At 45.8% G+C, this 19,533-nt stretch overlaps 1 protein-coding gene across 3 annotated transcripts in view; it reads right to left on the bottom strand.

Annotated features, from left to right (window-relative positions):
- The window catches only part of FLVCR2 (feline leukemia virus subgroup C cellular receptor family member 2), a 36,480-nt gene extending 16,953 nt beyond the window's left edge, over positions 1-19,527 (bottom strand). For all 3 annotated transcript variants that reach the window (XM_017742229.1, XM_017742232.1, XM_017742230.1), the window contains exons 1-5: positions 19,222-19,527; positions 7,202-7,343; positions 5,858-5,998; positions 934-1,001; positions 69-172 (exon numbers count right to left, since the gene is read on the bottom strand). In XM_017742229.1, coding sequence (XP_017597718.1) covers positions 69-172; positions 934-1,001; positions 5,858-5,998; positions 7,202-7,343; positions 19,222-19,509 — 743 coding nt within the window. In that variant the 5' untranslated portion in view covers positions 19,510-19,527. The remainder of the gene's footprint in view (positions 1-68; positions 173-933; positions 1,002-5,857; positions 5,999-7,201; positions 7,344-19,221) is intronic.
- Between the last annotated feature and the right edge of the window lie 6 nt (positions 19,528-19,533).

Below are 19,533 nucleotides of genomic sequence, written 5' to 3'. Positions count from 1 at the left end.
CCAACTTGCAACTGCACAGGGTTGCTCCTTGCATAGTATGGGGGCACAGAGGCAAACAAGGGACTTACTTGTAGGTTTTGGTTTTGTCCAACCAGATGCCGGAGATCAGAGCCCCAACCATCCCCGACAGTATAATGGTGAGTCCAATCCTGCCAGCATTCACCTCCTCCCCCTGTGGTGAGACACATACACACACAAATGCAAGAGCTAAGTCATACCCAACAAAACACAAAGTGCAGAAAACCCAGAGAGGAAGAGACATCAAAGTTAGTCTTCATGCATGTTTTCTGCTGATAACACACTAACCAGAACTAGCCTTTCCAGGAACACTTTTGGGCCCACTATGAGCCAGTGCTTTCTGGTCCGTGAAAAAAAGTGGTCTGGCAATTGTCTCTGAGCCAGCCCTGAGAAAAAGGTGTGCACTGGCCAGTGCGAGCAGATCCTCTCAGAGGAGTTAGCATAAACTCTATGAAGCTTGCTGTCTGGTGTCAGGATTTGGGCCAGATTGACTAGGAAATACTGGGACTCACCATAGGGCACCACAGAAGAGAGCTCTGTGGCATGCAGTACCACCAGTAAGCTGTACAATAGCTCAGGCACTGAGGCACCCCACCCTTCTGCCACCAGAACAGGAGCATGGGCAGCTTCCTGGAACAGATGTCCCAGTAGAAATCACAGTCATAAACAAGGAGAGGAAATTGCTGGAAGATTTTCTCAAAAGTAAATGCTTTTATTTAACGTGCAAAGGAGCTGTCCTTTCTAGAGCTCACCAGCTTTTGCATGGGGTGGTGTAAAGGAAAAAAGGCACAGCCAACTGGTGCTAGAGCCAGCCAGGAGTGCTGTGACATTGCCTTTCTCACAGACTCTCCTTCGGCAGCCAGTGCTGGACAACAGCAAGCATCAGAGAGGGCCATGAGGGTTGGATGCACTTACTGGGTAGTGATGGATCACCATGCGGCTCAGCAGAGTGGACAAGGCGTAGAAACAACCTACATTCAGACCTGAGAAGGGGATAAAAATGCAGCACATTCAAAGCCTGTTACTCTCCTGTTGGCTTGTGAAAGGGTAGAAATGCAAAGAGAGAAATCTTTGGGACCATCGATCCAGAACAAGGCTGCAGAGTCTCAGGAGAGTGAGCCAGACTAGACATGGGTTACTGAAAGAAATGCAGACCAACATCCAGGCCTCAGCATGCAGGAGGAAGCACCCTGCAGTTTCAGGATGGTTCTTACCTAAGCAGCTAGAGGAAGGGCTGTGCACATTTCTGGTACTGAAAGGTCTTGCAACACCTTCAAGGGTCTCAACCCTCTCTCACAGCCAGATCCATCTTTAGCACTGCAAGTTTCTCCTCTGCCCCCAGCCAAGTCAGAATAGTAGAAAAGCACCTGCCTCAGCACCACACCTTGAACAAGGACCTGAGATTCAATTAACAAGTGTCATTGACCTGTGTGTTTTCCTCCCAGAGACAGCCTGATAGCATTCTCCCTGCTGACAGCCAGTAAGTAACATTCTCTCCAAGCCAAGAAACACCAGAAGATAAGTAGGAGCAGAGGTGATTGGTGAAGCACAGACAGCATTACCCTCAGGCATCTGGGGTGTGTGTCTGCATGGGAAAAGTCTTGCATTTTAAAAGATATCACTGAGGCCTGAAAAAAACCCATAAAAGTAACTGTATTTCTGAAAGAGAACCTAGATTAACTGTTACAAGCATCAATCATCTGGTGAAGGTTTCTCAGTATCACCCAAGGTGAGAATGAAACTGTTGGGGTGATACTGGTCAAGCCCTATCCAGACACTCTGCTCCATCATACATGCAATTCTCATTGGTTAAATGCCTTCTCAGAAGGGCAGAAAACCCAACAGCTTTGCTTACAGCAGGCAAGAACATCCACATGTGCACTGGACCAGCAGTACTGCAACGGCTACACTCTCACCTTGGGTGATACTGAGAAACCTTCCCCAGGTGGATGAGGTCTGTAACAGTCAGCACAACTTTCTTCTCAGAAAGTCATTTACATTTGCAGTTGGTTTCTCTTCAAGGCTTCAGTGATCCTGATGGGTGGAGGGAAGGGGACATTTCACCACTGCAGCTTACACATCTGTAGGCTCCAAAAGGAACCATGAGTTTAAAAAGTCTGGCACAGATGCCTGAAATCCTGACAAAACAGATACATGTCAAGTTCCCCCTTCCTACTTTTCCTAAGCCTCAGCTAAAAGCAGAAACTAACAATACAGGATACAGAAGTGCAGTCTAGCAGGCAGAGCTTTGACAGAGAGAACAAACCCCTAAGCTCTCCTTAAGTACTCAGCAATCCTGCAACCTAGCCCAGTCTTCCACTGAACACTGGATAGCTGTTGCAGTACACAGCACTATGAGGAGCCACAAGACTGGCAGCTGGAGGGTGCATCACACTTCTTCACACACCATCTCTGACAACATTACAATTTACTGTGAGGGTGGCGAGGCACTGGAACAGGTTGCCCAAAGGTGTAGATGGAAGTGTTTAAGGCCAGGCTGGACTGGGCTCTGAGTGACTAGGTCTAGGGCAAGGTGTCCCTGCACATGGCATGGGGGTTAGAACTAGATGATCTTTAAGATCCCTTCTAACCCAAACCATTCTGTGATAAAGGAAAGCTCACTCCACAGCTGTATGGCACAGACAACAAATGAAGACTCTTATGCAAGTGATCCCAAATATTGCCTGTGACAATGCTTCCTGCTTCAAAATCATGTGTCAGAAGGTTACAGCAGAGGCTGTAGCGACATGCTCATTAGGCAGGAGAATCTACCCAATCCTTATCAAGAGTTACTCAGGAAGGCTGGAAACTCCAGCCAGGGATGGGGGAGAACAACCAGAGATCTCACAGCAAGGAGGCATCCTCCAGCCTTGAAAGCTGTCTCGTTGCAACACTTGGCTATGGCAAAACAGCTAACAGACCCTAATTCAGCTTCATCCTATCTCCACTTCTGGAGCACCCTGCTCACTGGGTGACACCACAAGCTGCAGCGCCAGGACACGGGAGTATGGCAGATCAGCACAGTCCTTCTGCTTCTTCACTTCAAACCTGGGCATAAACATTAACCACTCATTTGTGCACCTCAATTTCTCACCCAGCCAAGAGGACAGCAGCCTCGTGAAGACAGCCAGATGTTGCTCTGCTACCTGATGCTGTCAGTAAACCAGCTTTACAGCAGCTCTGTGATGCATGTGATTTCCAAGACAGAGAAGACCTTGCCCCTGCTCCCAAGCTGGGCAGAAAATAAGAGCTAGCAGCAACACTTGGCACCAGAGTCAGGCAAAACAGTCTAAGAATCAAGACAATGTGTCAAAATTGCATATGTGAGGGCTGAGAAAAGTAGGCACTATATATGTCACAGTTGCTCAGTGAAGCTTCTCTGAGAATCACAGCTGTTTGAATGTCCATAAAACAGGTAATGGTTGCTTCCAACAGGAAAGCGGCCATTTGCCCACCCAGATGAGGGAAATCAGAACTAGTAGCTGGGAGCAGAACATCTGAAGCTCCAGCACCACCTGATTCTTTAGCTAGTTACCATGGTTTGCTTGCAGTGTAGAATAATACTTTTGATACCTCAGCGTCTCCTCTATTTTATAGAGGCCAGAATAGGGAATTTTATTGCCTACAGCTCCAAAAGGAGCTCTTATTAAGCCTCAGACTAGAACCCAGGTCTCCGACAGATAGGCAGCCTATTACCTACATGCCAGACTCTTGGTCTCTCTCTTGTTCACCCTTGTAATCCACCCCAACAATGGTTCCTTATGCAGTTCTCATTGCTCTGCCTCCTCCTCATTGCCCCCCCACCATTCCAAATGCTGTTTCTTTAAGACTGTCTCATGACTCCCATTCTACCAACCTTTCCCAGAACTTCTCACCCTTATCCTACCTACTGCCTCCCACTAGCAATGTGCTCTCCAATACAAAGCCCAACCTCATGGACTTGGAATTCCTTTATGTCCATTCCATGTTATGCCTCAGTTTTATGGAAGCAATGCCAGCAGCCTTGGGGAAAAGGTTCTCTGAGGGCTTTCCTGAAAAACAGTTCACTAGCACTGACATAGCCGCAGTGACACCACTGTTTCTAGCATTGTAAGTCTTGCCACAAGAAAGGAATCATTGACTGTTGGTAATACCAAGACCTTAGAGGTCTGCAGACCTGTTCTGACTTGGCATTGTGGGAGGATCCCCATTCTTTCTAGAGCCAGGAGATGAACAAGCAGCAGGTTTGCCCCTCTCTCCCCTGACACATCCTATGCTAACACAAAAGCCGACAGGCTGCAGATATCTTTGTGTTAGGTAGGCAGGATGACTCAGCTGCACTCATGTGGCTGCAGATGTCTTAAATCTTGGCCAACTTAACTTTTGACTTGAGTAGGAAAAACTGTCACCATTTTAAACCCAGACAAGTTAAAAAAAAAAGTTTCACAGCATAGTTCCCTCTCTGAGTAACAGTCACCATCTCAAGTCAAGCTGGAGATTGGCATGAGGCTGACATAGAGAGGAACAGAATAAATGCACAGACCAGCAGTAAGAGAAAATGAATTATGAGCCACTGAACGGATTTTCCACACTGTTTGTGACTGCCAGAAAAGAATTATCCCAGGAAGGTCAGATTCTAAACACTCTCTTTGTACTGAGAGCCCTCCTCTCTCCTCTAGGACTTGTTTACGCATATTAGAGAAAATGCTTTCCCCTCTCTTTTTCCTGAAGGGTAAGTATGAACTGAGCAGATGATACAATCCAACTTTAGACACAGTCTGCCTGACAGGTTTTTCTGTCTTCACTTTCTGAGAGGGCATTATGTACTATGTAAAAAAAAAAAAAAACGCCAAACCCAGCAGCTGCAATGCAAACCAGCAGAGTTTAAGGGCAATCTGAGAGGGGCATTTCTAGAAGTCTATTGCATTGAGAAGGAAGGGAGCAGAGATTCCAACAACTCCAAAGACCATTAGCATCCTCAAGTACAAAGCCACTATCTCACTCTCTCCAACCTGCCTACTCACCCACAAGGTCTTTCAGACAAAATTGCCGGCAGAACGTGCAGAACTTTCAGCAGTATTTAACTGACCCCCTGAGAAGCTTCCATAGCAAGCTGGTAGGAAGAGTGAGGACAAAACTACCCACACAGTAGCTGGCTACAGTATACCCTATTATGCAGTCAGGCACAGACCACAATGGCCTTTCTGCTAATAAGAAAAACACTTTTCCATATGCCAATTCAGCATCAGGGAATAGATTCAACACATCACACTGCCCTCAAATAAAGAGGCTAAGACTACTGAAGAGAAGCAAGCAGCAAATTCAGCATGCAAGGACAGATGGCATAAGATTCTCCTTCCTTCCAATTGCTTCACAGGGACTGCCTGGGAAGCTGACAAAGTCTGCACATCTGCATACTCCACAGGACATCTACTGAGATGCCTGGCAGTCATATTCATATCCTTGCCTTCAGAAATGACTTTCACTCAGTTCTGTGACTTGCACTCAGACACTGCCATATTTTTCTTATGTAAGCACTTGGATTGGTTCACTGCAATTAACTAAACAACTAGAAAAAAAAGACAGATAAGGAAATCCCCTGAACAGCAGTCAAAGACCGGGAGAACTGCTGTAGGGGCACATCATCCTCTGTGTGCTTGCCTTCCTTTCGTTTTTCCCTGCTGCATCTGCTGATAACCACTGCTGAAGAGTACTGGGCTATAAGGATTCCTGGTCTGTGGCAGCAGGGGGAGCTATCCTTATGCTCCCCTAAAACAACTCAAGCCAGTTTCTGCCCCAGCAGAGCAGAGAGGGAGGAAGAAGCAGTGATAACTGCACAAGAAGAAAGGCCAGACCTTACCATAAGTGACCATAAGCAGCAAAAAGTTGGCATTGCGGAGCAGACGAAGGATTGATTGCATGTAGGAATATTCCGCAGTTGGTCTTGACTGGATCGAGGCCTGAGCTCGGCTTGGAGGGTGCAGGGGCTTCTCCTTGAAGACTGAAACCAGACACAAAATACATCTGTTTGTAATGGTGCAGTTGAGGGGCCTGAGCACACACTGCGCCATTTGAGGGATGACAGAGGGGCTAGCAGAACCAAGTGTACAAAACACACCATTGTCCTCAAGCTTTGATCTCCATGCGTGAACTTATCCAGGAACAGGAAAGAACAGCTCTCTTCCAACAGTAACTCCTGCTACCTTGCCAAGGAAAACATCTTGCCTTCAATTAGCTTTTTGTGTAGGCAGTGTCCAACAGCACCAAAAGAGTTCTCAGGACTATTAATGCCTTTGCCTCTAGAAGGATGACCAGCCAGGTGCAAAAGTGTTATGTGGATTTACAAATGACAAAGCAGAACTGGACAAGTCAGTTGACAAATGTGGCCTAGTGCTCTGCAGTGGCCAGTGCCCAGGGAACAATAACTTTTGCCAGGTTTTACTTCAGGCCAAGTGATCTGCTGCCCCTTAATAGCATTAAAGTAGCATCCAGAAATCCCAGTCACAGGCAATACTGCTGTGCCAGGTGCTAGACAGGCATTTTTGTACCTTGTCATTCCCTGCCCCACATGATTTGAAGTCTACATCTGATTCAGCCACCAGCAACACGAACAAACTGGCAAGAGAAGCCTATCAAAAAATTTCATGGAATTCAGCAACTAAACACAGCTCTCCAGTGAACATGCCAGTCTTTCATGCTAAAGATCTGGTTTTGACTTCATGTGTTAAGCAGGGGAATTGCACCTCTAGTGTCCTGCTACTGTCCTTCATGCTTTATTCTCTCCACTCATAACTGGGAACAGCTTGTTCCTGTGATGCCATATAATCTGTCTCTTTCTCTCTACTCTTAAGGGGTAGCCAGGTCCCAGACATAACCCAAGGCCCAGCACCCCATTTGCAGGGAAGATGACTATGAAACTTGCAAGATTTCTGTTGTTTTTTAAAGGACTTACTCATGCCAGGATTTTATTATGCAGGCAAGGGACAAAACTAACAATTTAGCAGGCTCACTCACAACCTCTTACATTCCCTTCTACATGTGCTGTTCATCAAGGGTTTGAAGCAGCAAGATATGGTATTGCATGACCCTGTCAGCTGCATACTAGGACACATCCCCACATGGACTTCCAGCCCAGCCCACTTCCAGGCACACAGACCCCATTCACACATCAGCTGATCTTCCCAGTCCCATTCCACATCCTTACCTATGATGACCAGGATGAACAGGGCTGATGCCACACCTGCAGTCATGAAGAACATGATGCTGATGTGGTAGGCCAGCTTCTCCACATCCTCCACATTAGGAATGAGAACTGGAGGGACCAGAAAGCCTGCAGCAATGCCAAGCTGAGCAGGAGAGAGAGGGGATAAACAGAGGCATGACATGAAACCACAGCATTGCCACTACCCTACCGCTCAGTACAGGTTCAACTGAGCCTAATCCAATTTCACAACCAAGATGAAAATCTTCTTTACCACCCAAAAATTAAGAGAAAAAAAACAGATACCCATTGCAATTGGGCCTTAAAAGAGGTTTCCTCAGTGCATTTACAACTGTCAGGATATTCACAGCAAGGTTTTACAACAGAATTGAGCAGAATGAATACCTGGCTCCATCAAAGTGGAGGTCTTGCCTGCCCTGACCTTCCCCCACAAATATATGTTCCTGCCCACACACACATCCCACTGCTTACCTTGCCCCTGCTCTAGAGCTGGCCTGATCACCTGGTATTACAATTTTGCTCATTAAAAATGGCAGAAAACAAGACCATCAAGACCAACCAGAATAATTGCTGGGTTCAATGAGTTGAACCTGAGTTGAACCAATTTATTTTCCAACCAGATAAGGGCAAGGACTGAGACAGAAACCTGACCACTCCAAATAAGTGAGATGTTAATCTGGCTCAGCCAACTTTGACACAGTTTCAAATGAGCAGCGTCCCAAGAAAAGGCTCACCCTGCAAGCACCAGGAGTGCTTGTAGGAGAACCTACAAGAACATCAAAGCTGAAAGCAAAGGAAGTGTTGACAGCACATATCCTAGATGTCAAGGTTGTTTTACTAATGGAGCTTGGCAACTGTCCCTGGATAAACTACTCTGAAGTGTACAGAACACAAGGACTAAGGAAGACAAGTTCTGTGCAGCCCATAAACCTCATGGAAGCATGTCAGCACAGAGCAGAAGACCCAAGAGTCCTGTAGCCCAGGCACGAGCTCAGACAAGTTTCCCAGGCTGTCTTCTAGCAAAACCTTCTTGTGCTTTCTGCATGCTTTCTCTGACATGTCTCTATGTTTCTGGGATGCTGACAGATTCATTCTGGAAGACTCACTCACTGGCCAAGACAAAGACCTCAGAACACATATATTTTGGTTGCCATATCTGGTAGTTAGGCTAAAAATCAGCTTGTGCCCTCCAGCCCCAGAAAACTCTCCTCAAAATCCCTACTGCTCCATCCAGCTGATGTATTTTTGAGACAGGAAGAATATTTATGACTCAAACAGAGCTATCTGCTACCCTCAGGCAACCTATTTAGCTTACAAACAAGTAACTTTCAACCATGTCTGGCCAAACTTCTCCTGTGTCAAACAGTGCCCTCCACTGGATAACCTGGGTCAGGATCAGCAACAAGATACCTGTGCTAAATTCAGTCTTGGTGTTAGGACATCACAGGGAGCTAGTAGGAAGAGCCACCAAGAGATTACATATGTGCCCTACCAGTTCAAGGCACTGTCAGGAATAAAACATTTGAGTTATGGTTATGCAGACTGAAGACAAACCCAAGCTGTGCCATCCCAGATAGCAAGTCAAGAACTGAACGAGTTTAGCATGAAACTTAAAAGACCATCAGGGAGGATAAACCTTCCTAACACCCACATGGCACAGACAGACTGACACAGGACTAAACTTGCCAGAGCTCAATATTGTTCAGACATGGCCTATCCCCAGCCTCTCATCACAGCGAGTCAGGCTGGCTCTCCTCCTCTGCACTGCTCACTGACTACAGTGAGCACAACTACCATGTGGTTTAGAGGCTTCAAGCTCTAATCTCCATCAAACTGCATGCCCCCCTCTTCCCTGCACAAGCCTGCAGCTGCACAGAAAAGGTAATAGCATCAAACACAGAAGCTCACAGAGATCGCTGGTAGACGGCAGGAGCCTGCTTGTCTCTGCAGCACATTTATTTTGTCCTCCTTGTGGCCAAGTGCAGGCCTGTGGCTCTAGTGTGCCTGGTCAGACCAGGACACAGCCAGCCTACACTTCACTCCTATCTCCAGAGTATTCCTAAAGATTTAACCTTTGAGGAAAAGACTCTCAACATTGCTCCTTTCCATTCGAGGGAAGAGTCTATTGACTCTCATATATATCAGGTCTCCCATGTGCCACCCACCCTTTCCCAAGTAAGGTTTACAAACACCTTACTAGAAACTGACTCTGTCTTACCACTGTTTCACTCTTGGAAGAACTAAGCTGGATTCCTGTGCTAGATACTTCTTGGCTTCCTTCTCTCTGCGATCACATGCTAGCCACATGAGCTGCTGAACAGCAGCAAAACAACAGGAAAGGAGAGATCCACGCTTTATTCTGACCTCTGACGTAAATTTCTCCAGGATCACAGCTGAGATTCAATCTTTTCCAGTCTCCGTCCAGCTGAAAAAGGATCTATCTGATATACCTAGCAGAGGAAGTATTGAGAGTCTGTGTTGCAAATTGATTAGAAATCTTCTGCTGGGAGGTCCTGTAGTCATCACTTACCCAATGGGTCACAGACTCACCCAACTCTTTTGAACTGCTTGTTGCCTTTTCAGAAGAAGTTTCCTGAACAATTTTTCTAGCCATAAATGGATGTTTTATCCTCTCTCTTCTCCTCACCCAAAAAGAAACAACTTTTATCCATTAGGAGTTCATTATACCGTTGATAAGAACTCGGTAGCAGAATGGACAAAAAATATCATAGCAATAGGAGACATTTTATATTTCAGAGCAACTCATTCTATTAATTCTGTGAAGATGAGGCCCCTTGACTTGACTAAAACTGAAGATTTCCTGAATGACACTTAGAGACCCTGGATTATTCATACCATTTTTAGCAAAGAAGACAAGCTCTCAACAACATGATGACTATTACACTGCATATACTTTACCTTTCACAAGGAGATTTTTAGCCTGGTTCTCAGCAGGTCAGCATGCACATTACCATCAACCCACAAAAACACTGTGACCAATTAACCAGAAAATTTAAAAGACGCCTTAGAAAGGGAAAAATAACTTCTCTCCCTTCTCCACACCTTGCACATCAGCGAAAGTAAAGCAATGTAAAAATAAGGTTAGTTCTACAAAAGGCTGTGCTACCCTCCTTACAGAGACCATCAGTCATAATGGATCATAATGGACCCTCTTATTCAATTTGTATCTCCAACCTTTACACAGGCAGGTAGGTCCCCAATACCTATACAGATAAGCTTGTTCTCAAAATTTGGTAAATCACTCAGCATTCTCTCGCCCAAACACCCAGCACTGTTGTCTTGGTTTGAAAGACAGGTGTCTGCCAAGGAAGGCAGGAGCCTCCCTTGAAATGAAAAACACAACCCCCTTCCCTCCAAATTATTATAATTATAAGGGGCTTTCAGGCAGATATGAGGAATAGGAAGAACAGTTCTTTACTGTCTCTCTCTCTATATATATATGGATAACCAGGCATTCAACAATAACTACAGCAGTAACAGCAAACAGAACCACAAACCCAGTCCCAGCCGTCTCGGCTGTCAGGCCCTTTCCCCTCGGGTGCAGTTCCGATCACAGCTGGCAGGGGCGCTGGCGGCTCCCGGTTAGCGGGGCGGGTGCGATGGTTCCGCTCCGGAGCAAGCTCAGGGAGCACGCGGCAATGGCGGCCTGGGATCCCGGGAAGGGATGGAACAAAGGCTTCACAAACCCCTGGGCAGCTGATCCCGGTGTCCAGCCGGACCCTCAGGAACAGCAGGCTGGAACATCAGGGGCCAAAAGCAACAGCGGGGGAAGGGCAGCCGCAGCTCGGCTCCCAGCGGGGCAGGGAAAGGCAGGCTTGGGAATCCTGGGGTTTCTCCCTGAGGCACCTGAGCAGATGGTGAACAGGTCCCTCTTCTAGTAAGGTGGGGTGTTAGGGTCCTGGTGCAACAGCTGCTCCAGTGAGCGGGCTCAACTCACGGTAGAAGGAAGGCAGCAGAAAAGCAGAAGCCTGCAGCAGATTAAATCCCTCCACAAAGATGGCAGCCTCTTTCTCCATCCAAACGCTGAGAACCCCAGCCCACAGGTCCAGGTGAAAGAGAGTAGCCCGTTGGATGCCTCCCTTTGTGGCCAGGTCTTTTGTTTCTCCCAAGCACCCAGCAATTTGTCACCCCGGCAACATATATGGGAAAAATTCCTCAAGAGAAAAAAGAAAACAGAAGGGGAACTCCCAAAACCCCACCAACTGTCCTGATCTCTGAGGATCTCTCCAGGAGATCAGGCTGCTGGCACTTTATTTTAAAAATGCTTTGGGGTAATTTTAAACACACTACCAGGAAAGCCAACAACTACAGCGGAGTGCACTGTTCAGATGACTTATTCTTTAGAGACTGGTAAAGGATAGAAAGAATGTATTTCCTACCTGAATTTTGCCAAGGACCAGTCACAACAACAACATCAGATTCAATATTCATGTGTGTACAAGAACCAAGAGCAAGTAGCTAAGAAGATGGTATAAATGTACCCAAAGTCTTGAAATAGAGAATCACATGTCTGAGGTTAGCTGCTAAGAGTCTGCTGAAGGAAGATAACCAGTGGTGTATCAGCATAAAAACTGTAAATGAATGATCAATGGAGGAGTGCAGGAGAGGACCTCCACCTCAAAGAAAACTACGAGTCAGCAACAAGAATACAGAAGCCCTGTAAAATTCCATAAGTAGGTATAAATGTTGACAGAAGGGACCACCAAATCCAGAAGGTCAATTAAAATGTTAAAAGACAGAGACAGAGAGATGCTGCAAAAGCAAAAGTATACAACAGTAAAGAAATTTTGACAATGCCCTTGCAAGCTAAATAAGCATCATGACAGGGATGATGCAGAGACTGCATTTTTGGATTCCATAAATACCCTTTTCTGAGGAAAACTTTTAAGAAGCAGCACAATTTGTGATTCGACCCAGAACAGCACAGTGCGACTATGATCAATATTACAGAATGGTTCTGCACTGCACACAAATTCAGCTTCCTTGCAGCAGCGACAAAAAAAAAAAAAGGAAACAACCTCCAAAGCACTACAGCAATATATAACTCACAAGAGGAAGTTGCCTAAAAGGAAAGAAGTGTGTTAAATGGAAATTAAGAAGAAAAGCCTAAGAAATTAAATGCTTGCAAGTGGCATTAAGACTGTGCAAAGACACTGAATCAGAGGCTCAGTGTAAGCCTAGAGAATATTAGCAAAATATTTTAGAACAGAGTAAAGAAACCACAATTAAGTAAAAAACAAAAACCCAAAACCACAAACAAACAAACAAAACCACAACAAGAACATAAACCACCCACCTCAAAAACTGGACATTATTCCTTCAAAGAAAAATGACAGCAAGCTGGATCAAGCTAAAAAATTAAAACCATAATTAGGCCAAAAGAGGCACCAGAACAGCTTTACAAACTAAGTCAAAACTCTTCAAACACAACAAAATCAGGAAACCTGACAGAAGGGTCAAAAGATGATCAGTGTGGAAGGAGAACATTCAAGAAAGAGGGAGGTCTTGGACCATCATTCATGACATTATATTTATTGGATGTTTCCACATCAACACAACCTCTTCATATGGCAAAAATCTGAAGTGTTATGAGTGGAAGATATAACTCAATTTATTTCAACTAATATCTTCTATGAGGCATCAGGACCAGCTGGTATTCATCCAGGAGTTCAAAAGAACAAGTCAACAGAAAATCCATGCTACTTGCACACAAACATACCAAATTATCTGTTACCAAATACTCAAATCGGGAATGGAGGAAGAGGAAAGTGATGCTAATTTTTAAGAGGCTCAGCATAAGCAGGAGTCCCAGGAAACCCCAAGACCAGCAGCCTGCTGGTTTGGCCAAGTGGACAGCAAATGTAGCAATTGAAAGATCTATACTTTGATAAACACCAATACAACAGGCTTTTCAGACACCATTATTTCAACACAGTCTTAGCAAGTTCCCAAGCCACGACTTTGGAGAGTGAGGAGGATACACTCCAAATCTCCTCTGGATTCACTCAGGAGCCCCTCTGAGGAGATGCCTGTTCCAGGCTCTGGGCAACACAGCCTCCTCTTCTACTCTTGTCTGGGTATCAAAGCCCTGTCCTAGGCCCTCCCTCCTTTTCTAACTACAGGTGCCCCTCAAAATGTTATGTAACCATAACATTTCACAAGAGCACCTGAACTTTCTGACCCTATAATTCACGTATCACAACCTGCAGAGTAGCCACCCACCCCCTTCTCTCCCCCTGTGCCTCCCAATTGCATATTGGCTTCCTAATACTTTGCTATCAGCACAGGTCCCAGCTGTCTTTCCATACAAAAGGCCACAGGAGAATTGAAAATGCCCAACTGAGGTGCTGTGTAAGTAGAAGCTGCCAGTTCCTACAGTAAACTTTTGTATGAATTGGTGTCCAGAATATGCTTCTTCCATACCACTGACAGCAAAATTACAAGAGCCTATGGAAATCCAGATAGTCAGGAAGCCAATGTACCTATCTGTACAATTTACATAACTTTTTTGCAGTGTTTTAAGACAAAATAAAAAAGTACACAAGTTGTGAAAGGAAAAATTGTAATCAAGCCTTGTGATAAGACCGGATTTAAGCTCTATTTGACTTTCCCACTAATGTAGGGGACATTTTGTTTTTCCAAACTGCACTTGCGCAACCAAAGCCCATCTGAAAACAAAGCAAACTCCCTTCCGCATCACACTTCTGCTTCTGTGGCATCGTCTCATAATGCCTAATATGATGCAATGCTGTACAGTGAAGATTCTTCCTCTGTGCAAGTCATTTGGGGCCTGTCAGCCTTGAATGCACCTTCCCACAGTCTGCTGGGAAAGAAATACAACACAGCAAAACAACAGCAGTAGACGAGAGAGAGAACAAAGCAGAGGGGTTTCAGCTCTGACAGCTACCTCAGCTGCTACTGGTATCCTCAGTGAGGATATGCTTTGGTCAAGGACCTACTCCAGTCACCTAATACAGACAATCCCAGGGATCCTGCAGGGCAAGTGCTGAGGGTGCTGTAGGGTAGGCCCTCCCATCAGAAACACTGCAGACATTCATTTAAACTCCCATGCAGAACTTAACCCAAAAGCCAACTTCTGTGGGAGAGAAGGGGGAGCTGCCCTTGGTGTATGTCTGGGAAGGGAGCACCAGATGAAATGGGTAGAAGTTCATTTCATGTTATCACATCCATTTATAGAAACACAGTCATTCCTGCAAAAGCCACAGTGCTATTTGGTCAGCACGCCCTCCCACACTGAGCCACATCCAGGATCTTGGAGAGTCGGCTACACAGCACTCCCTGAGATCTGAGTGCTCTGATCCACCCTGCCCTTTTTTTTTCAGGGAGAGAAAGGAGACAGGGCTGGAGAATGTCAACCATTAACTACTGTCACTACAAGCTACTATGTCAACCATTAGGTACTGCCACTAAAATCTCTATTCTGATAGCTAAAACTCTGGGAGATACAGGGCCAAGCTAGAGGGCTGTGAGACAGATCACCACCATCTGTCCATATTTCTAGCAGGGAATCATTTGAAAGCATGGGAATCCTCCAGCAGAGAGAGAGAACAGCCAAAGAAATCTAGAAGTCCACTCAAAGACTGGAAGACAGGGATTCCACAGGATATGATAAATTTCCACAATGCTTCTTAGATTTTCAGATGCTGTCTTTCTTGAAGGGCAAAAGGTACAGAACAGAGTTACCAGTGAGGCATCAATGGCACATGCTCAGCACAAACAGCACTGTAGGATCACCAGCTCAAAAGCAATGGCCATTCACATGCTGCAGACCTAAATACATGGCAAAACCCATCTCACCCACTACCCTTTCTTTCCCCAGTCCAAAACAGGGGGAAAGGACACACCAGAAGTGACAGAGAGAACATTTTTCTGAATTTCATTCACAGCTTAGCACCTACTTTGTCTATTTCAAAAGCCATCACCTAATCACTTTGAGACTGGCACTCCCAGCAAGCTGCAGGTACCACCTAAAACCTCTGCCTCAGGCTGTTTAAGTGAGACACTTAAAACCCAGGCACAGCAGTTCAGCATGCACCATGGCAGCTGAAGGAGAGAGCTGGTACCTGGCCATCAGACTCCAGCTCATAAATTTCAAAATACCATGAAAACTTAACTTGCTACCTAAACATCCCCACCACCATGTTAGTTCTGTCATGCCAAAGGACTGTGTGCTTCCTCATCCCCATGTTACAGAAGAGCAAGTATGTTAAACGAAGGGGCAAGACATGCTGCTCCAGCAAGCACATACTCCTGCAAATGCCAGTACCTCAGGAGAGCGTTTCTTCCCACTGCAAGTCCTGTCACCAGGCAGAATGATGCACAGTCTGGCATCAACGCAAAAGTTAGAAGCCTGGTTGCTGCTACCTGTCAAACACAGCCCCAAACAGGGACACAGCTGATGAATCAATACAACAAATTGGAAGCAGCACAGCCTTACACGGACAGCTCTCTCCTATCCACCTTGTGTGTGGGACTTCACACAGATATCCAGCACCGAGGTGCTCCACAGGGAACACTGCTGATGTAGCAGGCACACTACTACTGACAGCTGTATTTCATAAGCATATCAGACAAATTCCTCCCAATATTAAAATACATCTGAAGAACATTAGTGAACTCTCCATAACACTTCTGCTTCTTTACCCCAGATCTTCAGCGTGAAGAAATGTCCCCATATAGATTTTTCCAAGTCTTTCAGGCAATGAGAAGCCAGTAGTATTTTAATAACACTAATATATGAATGCCAAAGCATCTGACATGCAAACTTCATTCTATACCTCCCCACACATGAACTTGCATGACAAGGAAAAAGAATGGAAAAACACCTATGTATCTTCCTGTTAAAACGTGGAAAAGTAAAATATCATGAAAACCAGCAGTGGGTAAACAAGAGAATGTGATCACCTCCACAGGTGTTCACACTCTTCTAGAAACTCTCCAGCATTGATTCAAGAGTGCTCAATCTAACGTATCTTTGCACTTCAGATACACAGCCAACACATGGCCAGAAACAAGTGAGGTGATTCTGATACCTTACTAAGGATTGTTTGTTTTTTTCAAAGGATATTTAACACCTGGTCTGATTGATTCAATGATTTACTCTTCAGGGCTAACTTTGAACCTGAAGGTTACCATCAGTCAGCAAGCAGCAGTGATACGCAGGAAAGACTCTACAACTCGAAAGTTGTAAAGTAGGTATGTTTATTGCGGCACCGGACGCATGGAGGGTAGCCCCAAAAAAACCATGCATGCCGACTGTGGTACTCAGCTTGAAATATATCTGGTTACAAATTACATATGCATCAAGTTACACAATACACCTATACATATTCATCATCTGTCGCTGCTTTGTATTATAATTAGGTTAGCATTCTATTACGCCTGCGCAGTGCCGCCTGGTGGTCGTGGGCCGGGGTCTCTGGGATGAAGTAAAGTCATCCTCTGATGAAGTAAACACTCTACCTCAGACTTAAAATTTTCACCTTGCTTCTTTGCACATACTCTCTGAGGTCTTGGTCCAAGTCCAAACCCCAAAGCTGGTTCGAGCCAGTTCCAAGGTCTGAAAGCAGGAATTCTGATCATGGTTTCTTCCCCTTATCAATGGTCTGGCATCCTATCCTTATCGTACCATACATCCTTTCCCTTTGCCTGGCCGGTATAACAAATGTTCAGCAAGCAGCACATTATTTAGCAAGCACCTGCAAAGCTGTGCAATACTAGCAGTACCCACAGCACTTAACCCCTAAAATCTAAGCTTCTTGTATCAGCGGCGATGTCCTCAGCAAACATGGCCCCAGCAGACCGAGATGAGCCAGCAGACAGGGCTCTCCTCAGGACGGCGCTGCTGAAGTACAGCCTGGGGCCAAGAGAGCAGGAGCAGAAAGAGGGCAGGTACAGAAAATAAAGAAGCAGTGACACTTCCCTGCTTCTTCATACAGTTGCTTGCAATTCTTAATGGAGAGGGACAACAGTGCTTGGTATTCAATAATAATAATTACACTAAGTGACATGGCAAGGAAAGGAAAACCTATATAGTTGTAGAGAAATGAGCATAGGGAATAATTTACCATACTGCAATTACAAAACCACTGTATTATACCCTTTGCTAACACTCCCTAATACAGAGTCTTTAACTGCAGCCAGGAAAAATGGATGCCTCTATTTTTTCCCCCTGCCCAACATCACCAGTAAACAAAATAGCTAGTTTTCATTCACTGTGATTATGCTTGACTACGGAAATAAATAGGTCTTCCCTGTGGCATATGCTCTGTCTTTAATCACTGCCATTTCTGACTTCTCCGATTCTCTAAAAGGAAAGTCTGGGCTTACAAAGCAAAGACTATGTACTGAACTGAGGTCTCATTGTCATGTCAGTTCAACCGCCACAGCAGTGTGGAGCACCAAAAGGGTAGCCAAAGTTTGCTTTTCACAACCGTTATACTAAGCCACTCCTTTTGGGATGATGATGACTTCACACAGGCATATAGCACAAGCTCACAGCCTCATGGTTTGGACGTCTAAAGCGCACTGTTGAGTAACTCCTCCTGAATAATTTTTAAAAAGTCTGACAGCAAAATGCTCAGTTACTTATTTGCTCATGTCAAGTTAGATGCCTTCAACTCTAAAGATTCATTTAAAAACACATAAAAACCTGCCCATTAGAAGGGATGATAAGAGCAAAAAGGAAAGCTTAAATGCACTCAAATAAAGACAAGTACATTTTCTCTTTCCAAAAGATGTAAAGCAGTCCCCTTAATTCCCGAGTGCTGTTCTACAAACTTTAGTTCCTCAAATACCATCTCCAAGCATTCACCTCTTTTTGCATCAGCATTATCTAAATAAATACAGAAACATAGAAAGAAGCAGCCTGCATTAGAAGCTACCTGAATTGAAAACCATTCAAATTGGAATGGCAGCCACCCACAGGCGGTGGTGCACGATCCAGGGTGGTGCACAGAGTCACATGCAGGGGAGTACACTGCATCTAAAAGCAAGGGGAACAGGTCCAGCCTAGCAGCTAATGCCAGGTTCTGATTTCCTCTTCTTTGTGTCACGGCTGCAGAGCCAGGCTCACTTCACTTATGCCCCATGGCATCAGTATTGGCTTATTCACTTCATTCAACTGCTATGAGCAAGTGTTCCGGTGCAAGGGTCATGAAGCTATTTCCCTGATCATTTCAAAGCTGTGTAAAAATTTATCTCCTCTGAGCATTAGCCGGCTACAAGATAGTCACAGCTTGAGCAAGTGTGTCACCGGCCTCTGGCACCCACATTGATACAAGAGTGCTCGGGGAGCTGACCTCACACTGCCTGAAGGGAACTTTTCTTTTTTTCAAAGCAACTGCTTGTGGAAATTCTGCACCTACTTTTAAGAGGTATGAAAATGCTAAAGTCCTTTGCCTCCAGGGCCCAATGACAAGTACTGTCTGCAGTAGACAGCTAATCTCCTTTGTCCCATCTAGTTGTCAGCAGCAAGAGACTATTGCAGTGTCAAGTCCAGATGCAGATAAAAGGTTTGAAGGACACTCTGCCTGAAGCAGTTTCCCAGCACTGTGCTTTCCCCGGCAGGCCATTCATGATTATACTGAATCACAGCCCTGGACTGGAGATTCACACACACAGGAAGCGGAGCGCACTGGAAAGAGCCTGAGCCAAAGACTTCTTAAAGCCAGAACCATACCTAACCCCCATGCTGCCCCGAACGCTGTAGACGTAGGTCCCACTTGCCTCTGCCACCACCATCAGCCCTCAGGCTAACACCAGTGGCATCCTTCCAGATACCAGCTGCATTTTCCAGAAGAAATTTCATGTAAATTCGTGTTATCTCTGCGGCTGCCCTTCAGGCCCTTACCCCTTAGCTCTTGTACATCTCTTGCTCCCTTAGCACTCTCAGTCTCCAGCCAGGCAGGTGAGGGCCCACCCCACATGCGTGGCCAGCCGGGGTGTAGCTGCCCATTTACCTGGTTCCCAAAGACTGCAATGGAGCAGGCGGTGGAGACCTCGTGGGAGCCAAACCAGACCGAGGCGATGCGTGAGGGCATGCCCAGGATGAAGACCTGGGCCAGGGCACAGATGACCTGCCCCATGACAGTGACGGGGAAGAGGTGCGGCTTCAGGCTGCCCAGCTTCACCCAGGCACCCATGGCATTGAGGGCCGAGCCAGCCAGGGCGATGAGGCGCAGGCCCCTCTTGTCCAGCAGCCAGGCGACAGGGAAGAGCAAGGGGATGTAGATGAGCATGTAGCTCATGGAAAGCCAGTCGATGGCGAAGGC

This window comes from Corvus brachyrhynchos, unplaced genomic scaffold, assembly GCF_000691975.1.
Source record: "Corvus brachyrhynchos isolate BGI_N302 unplaced genomic scaffold, ASM69197v1 scaffold115, whole genome shotgun sequence".
Classification (NCBI taxonomy): Eukaryota; Metazoa; Chordata; class Aves; order Passeriformes; family Corvidae; genus Corvus; species Corvus brachyrhynchos.
The sequence above is the reverse complement of the archived record's forward strand: the minus strand, read 5'-3'. Positions and strand labels throughout refer to the sequence as shown.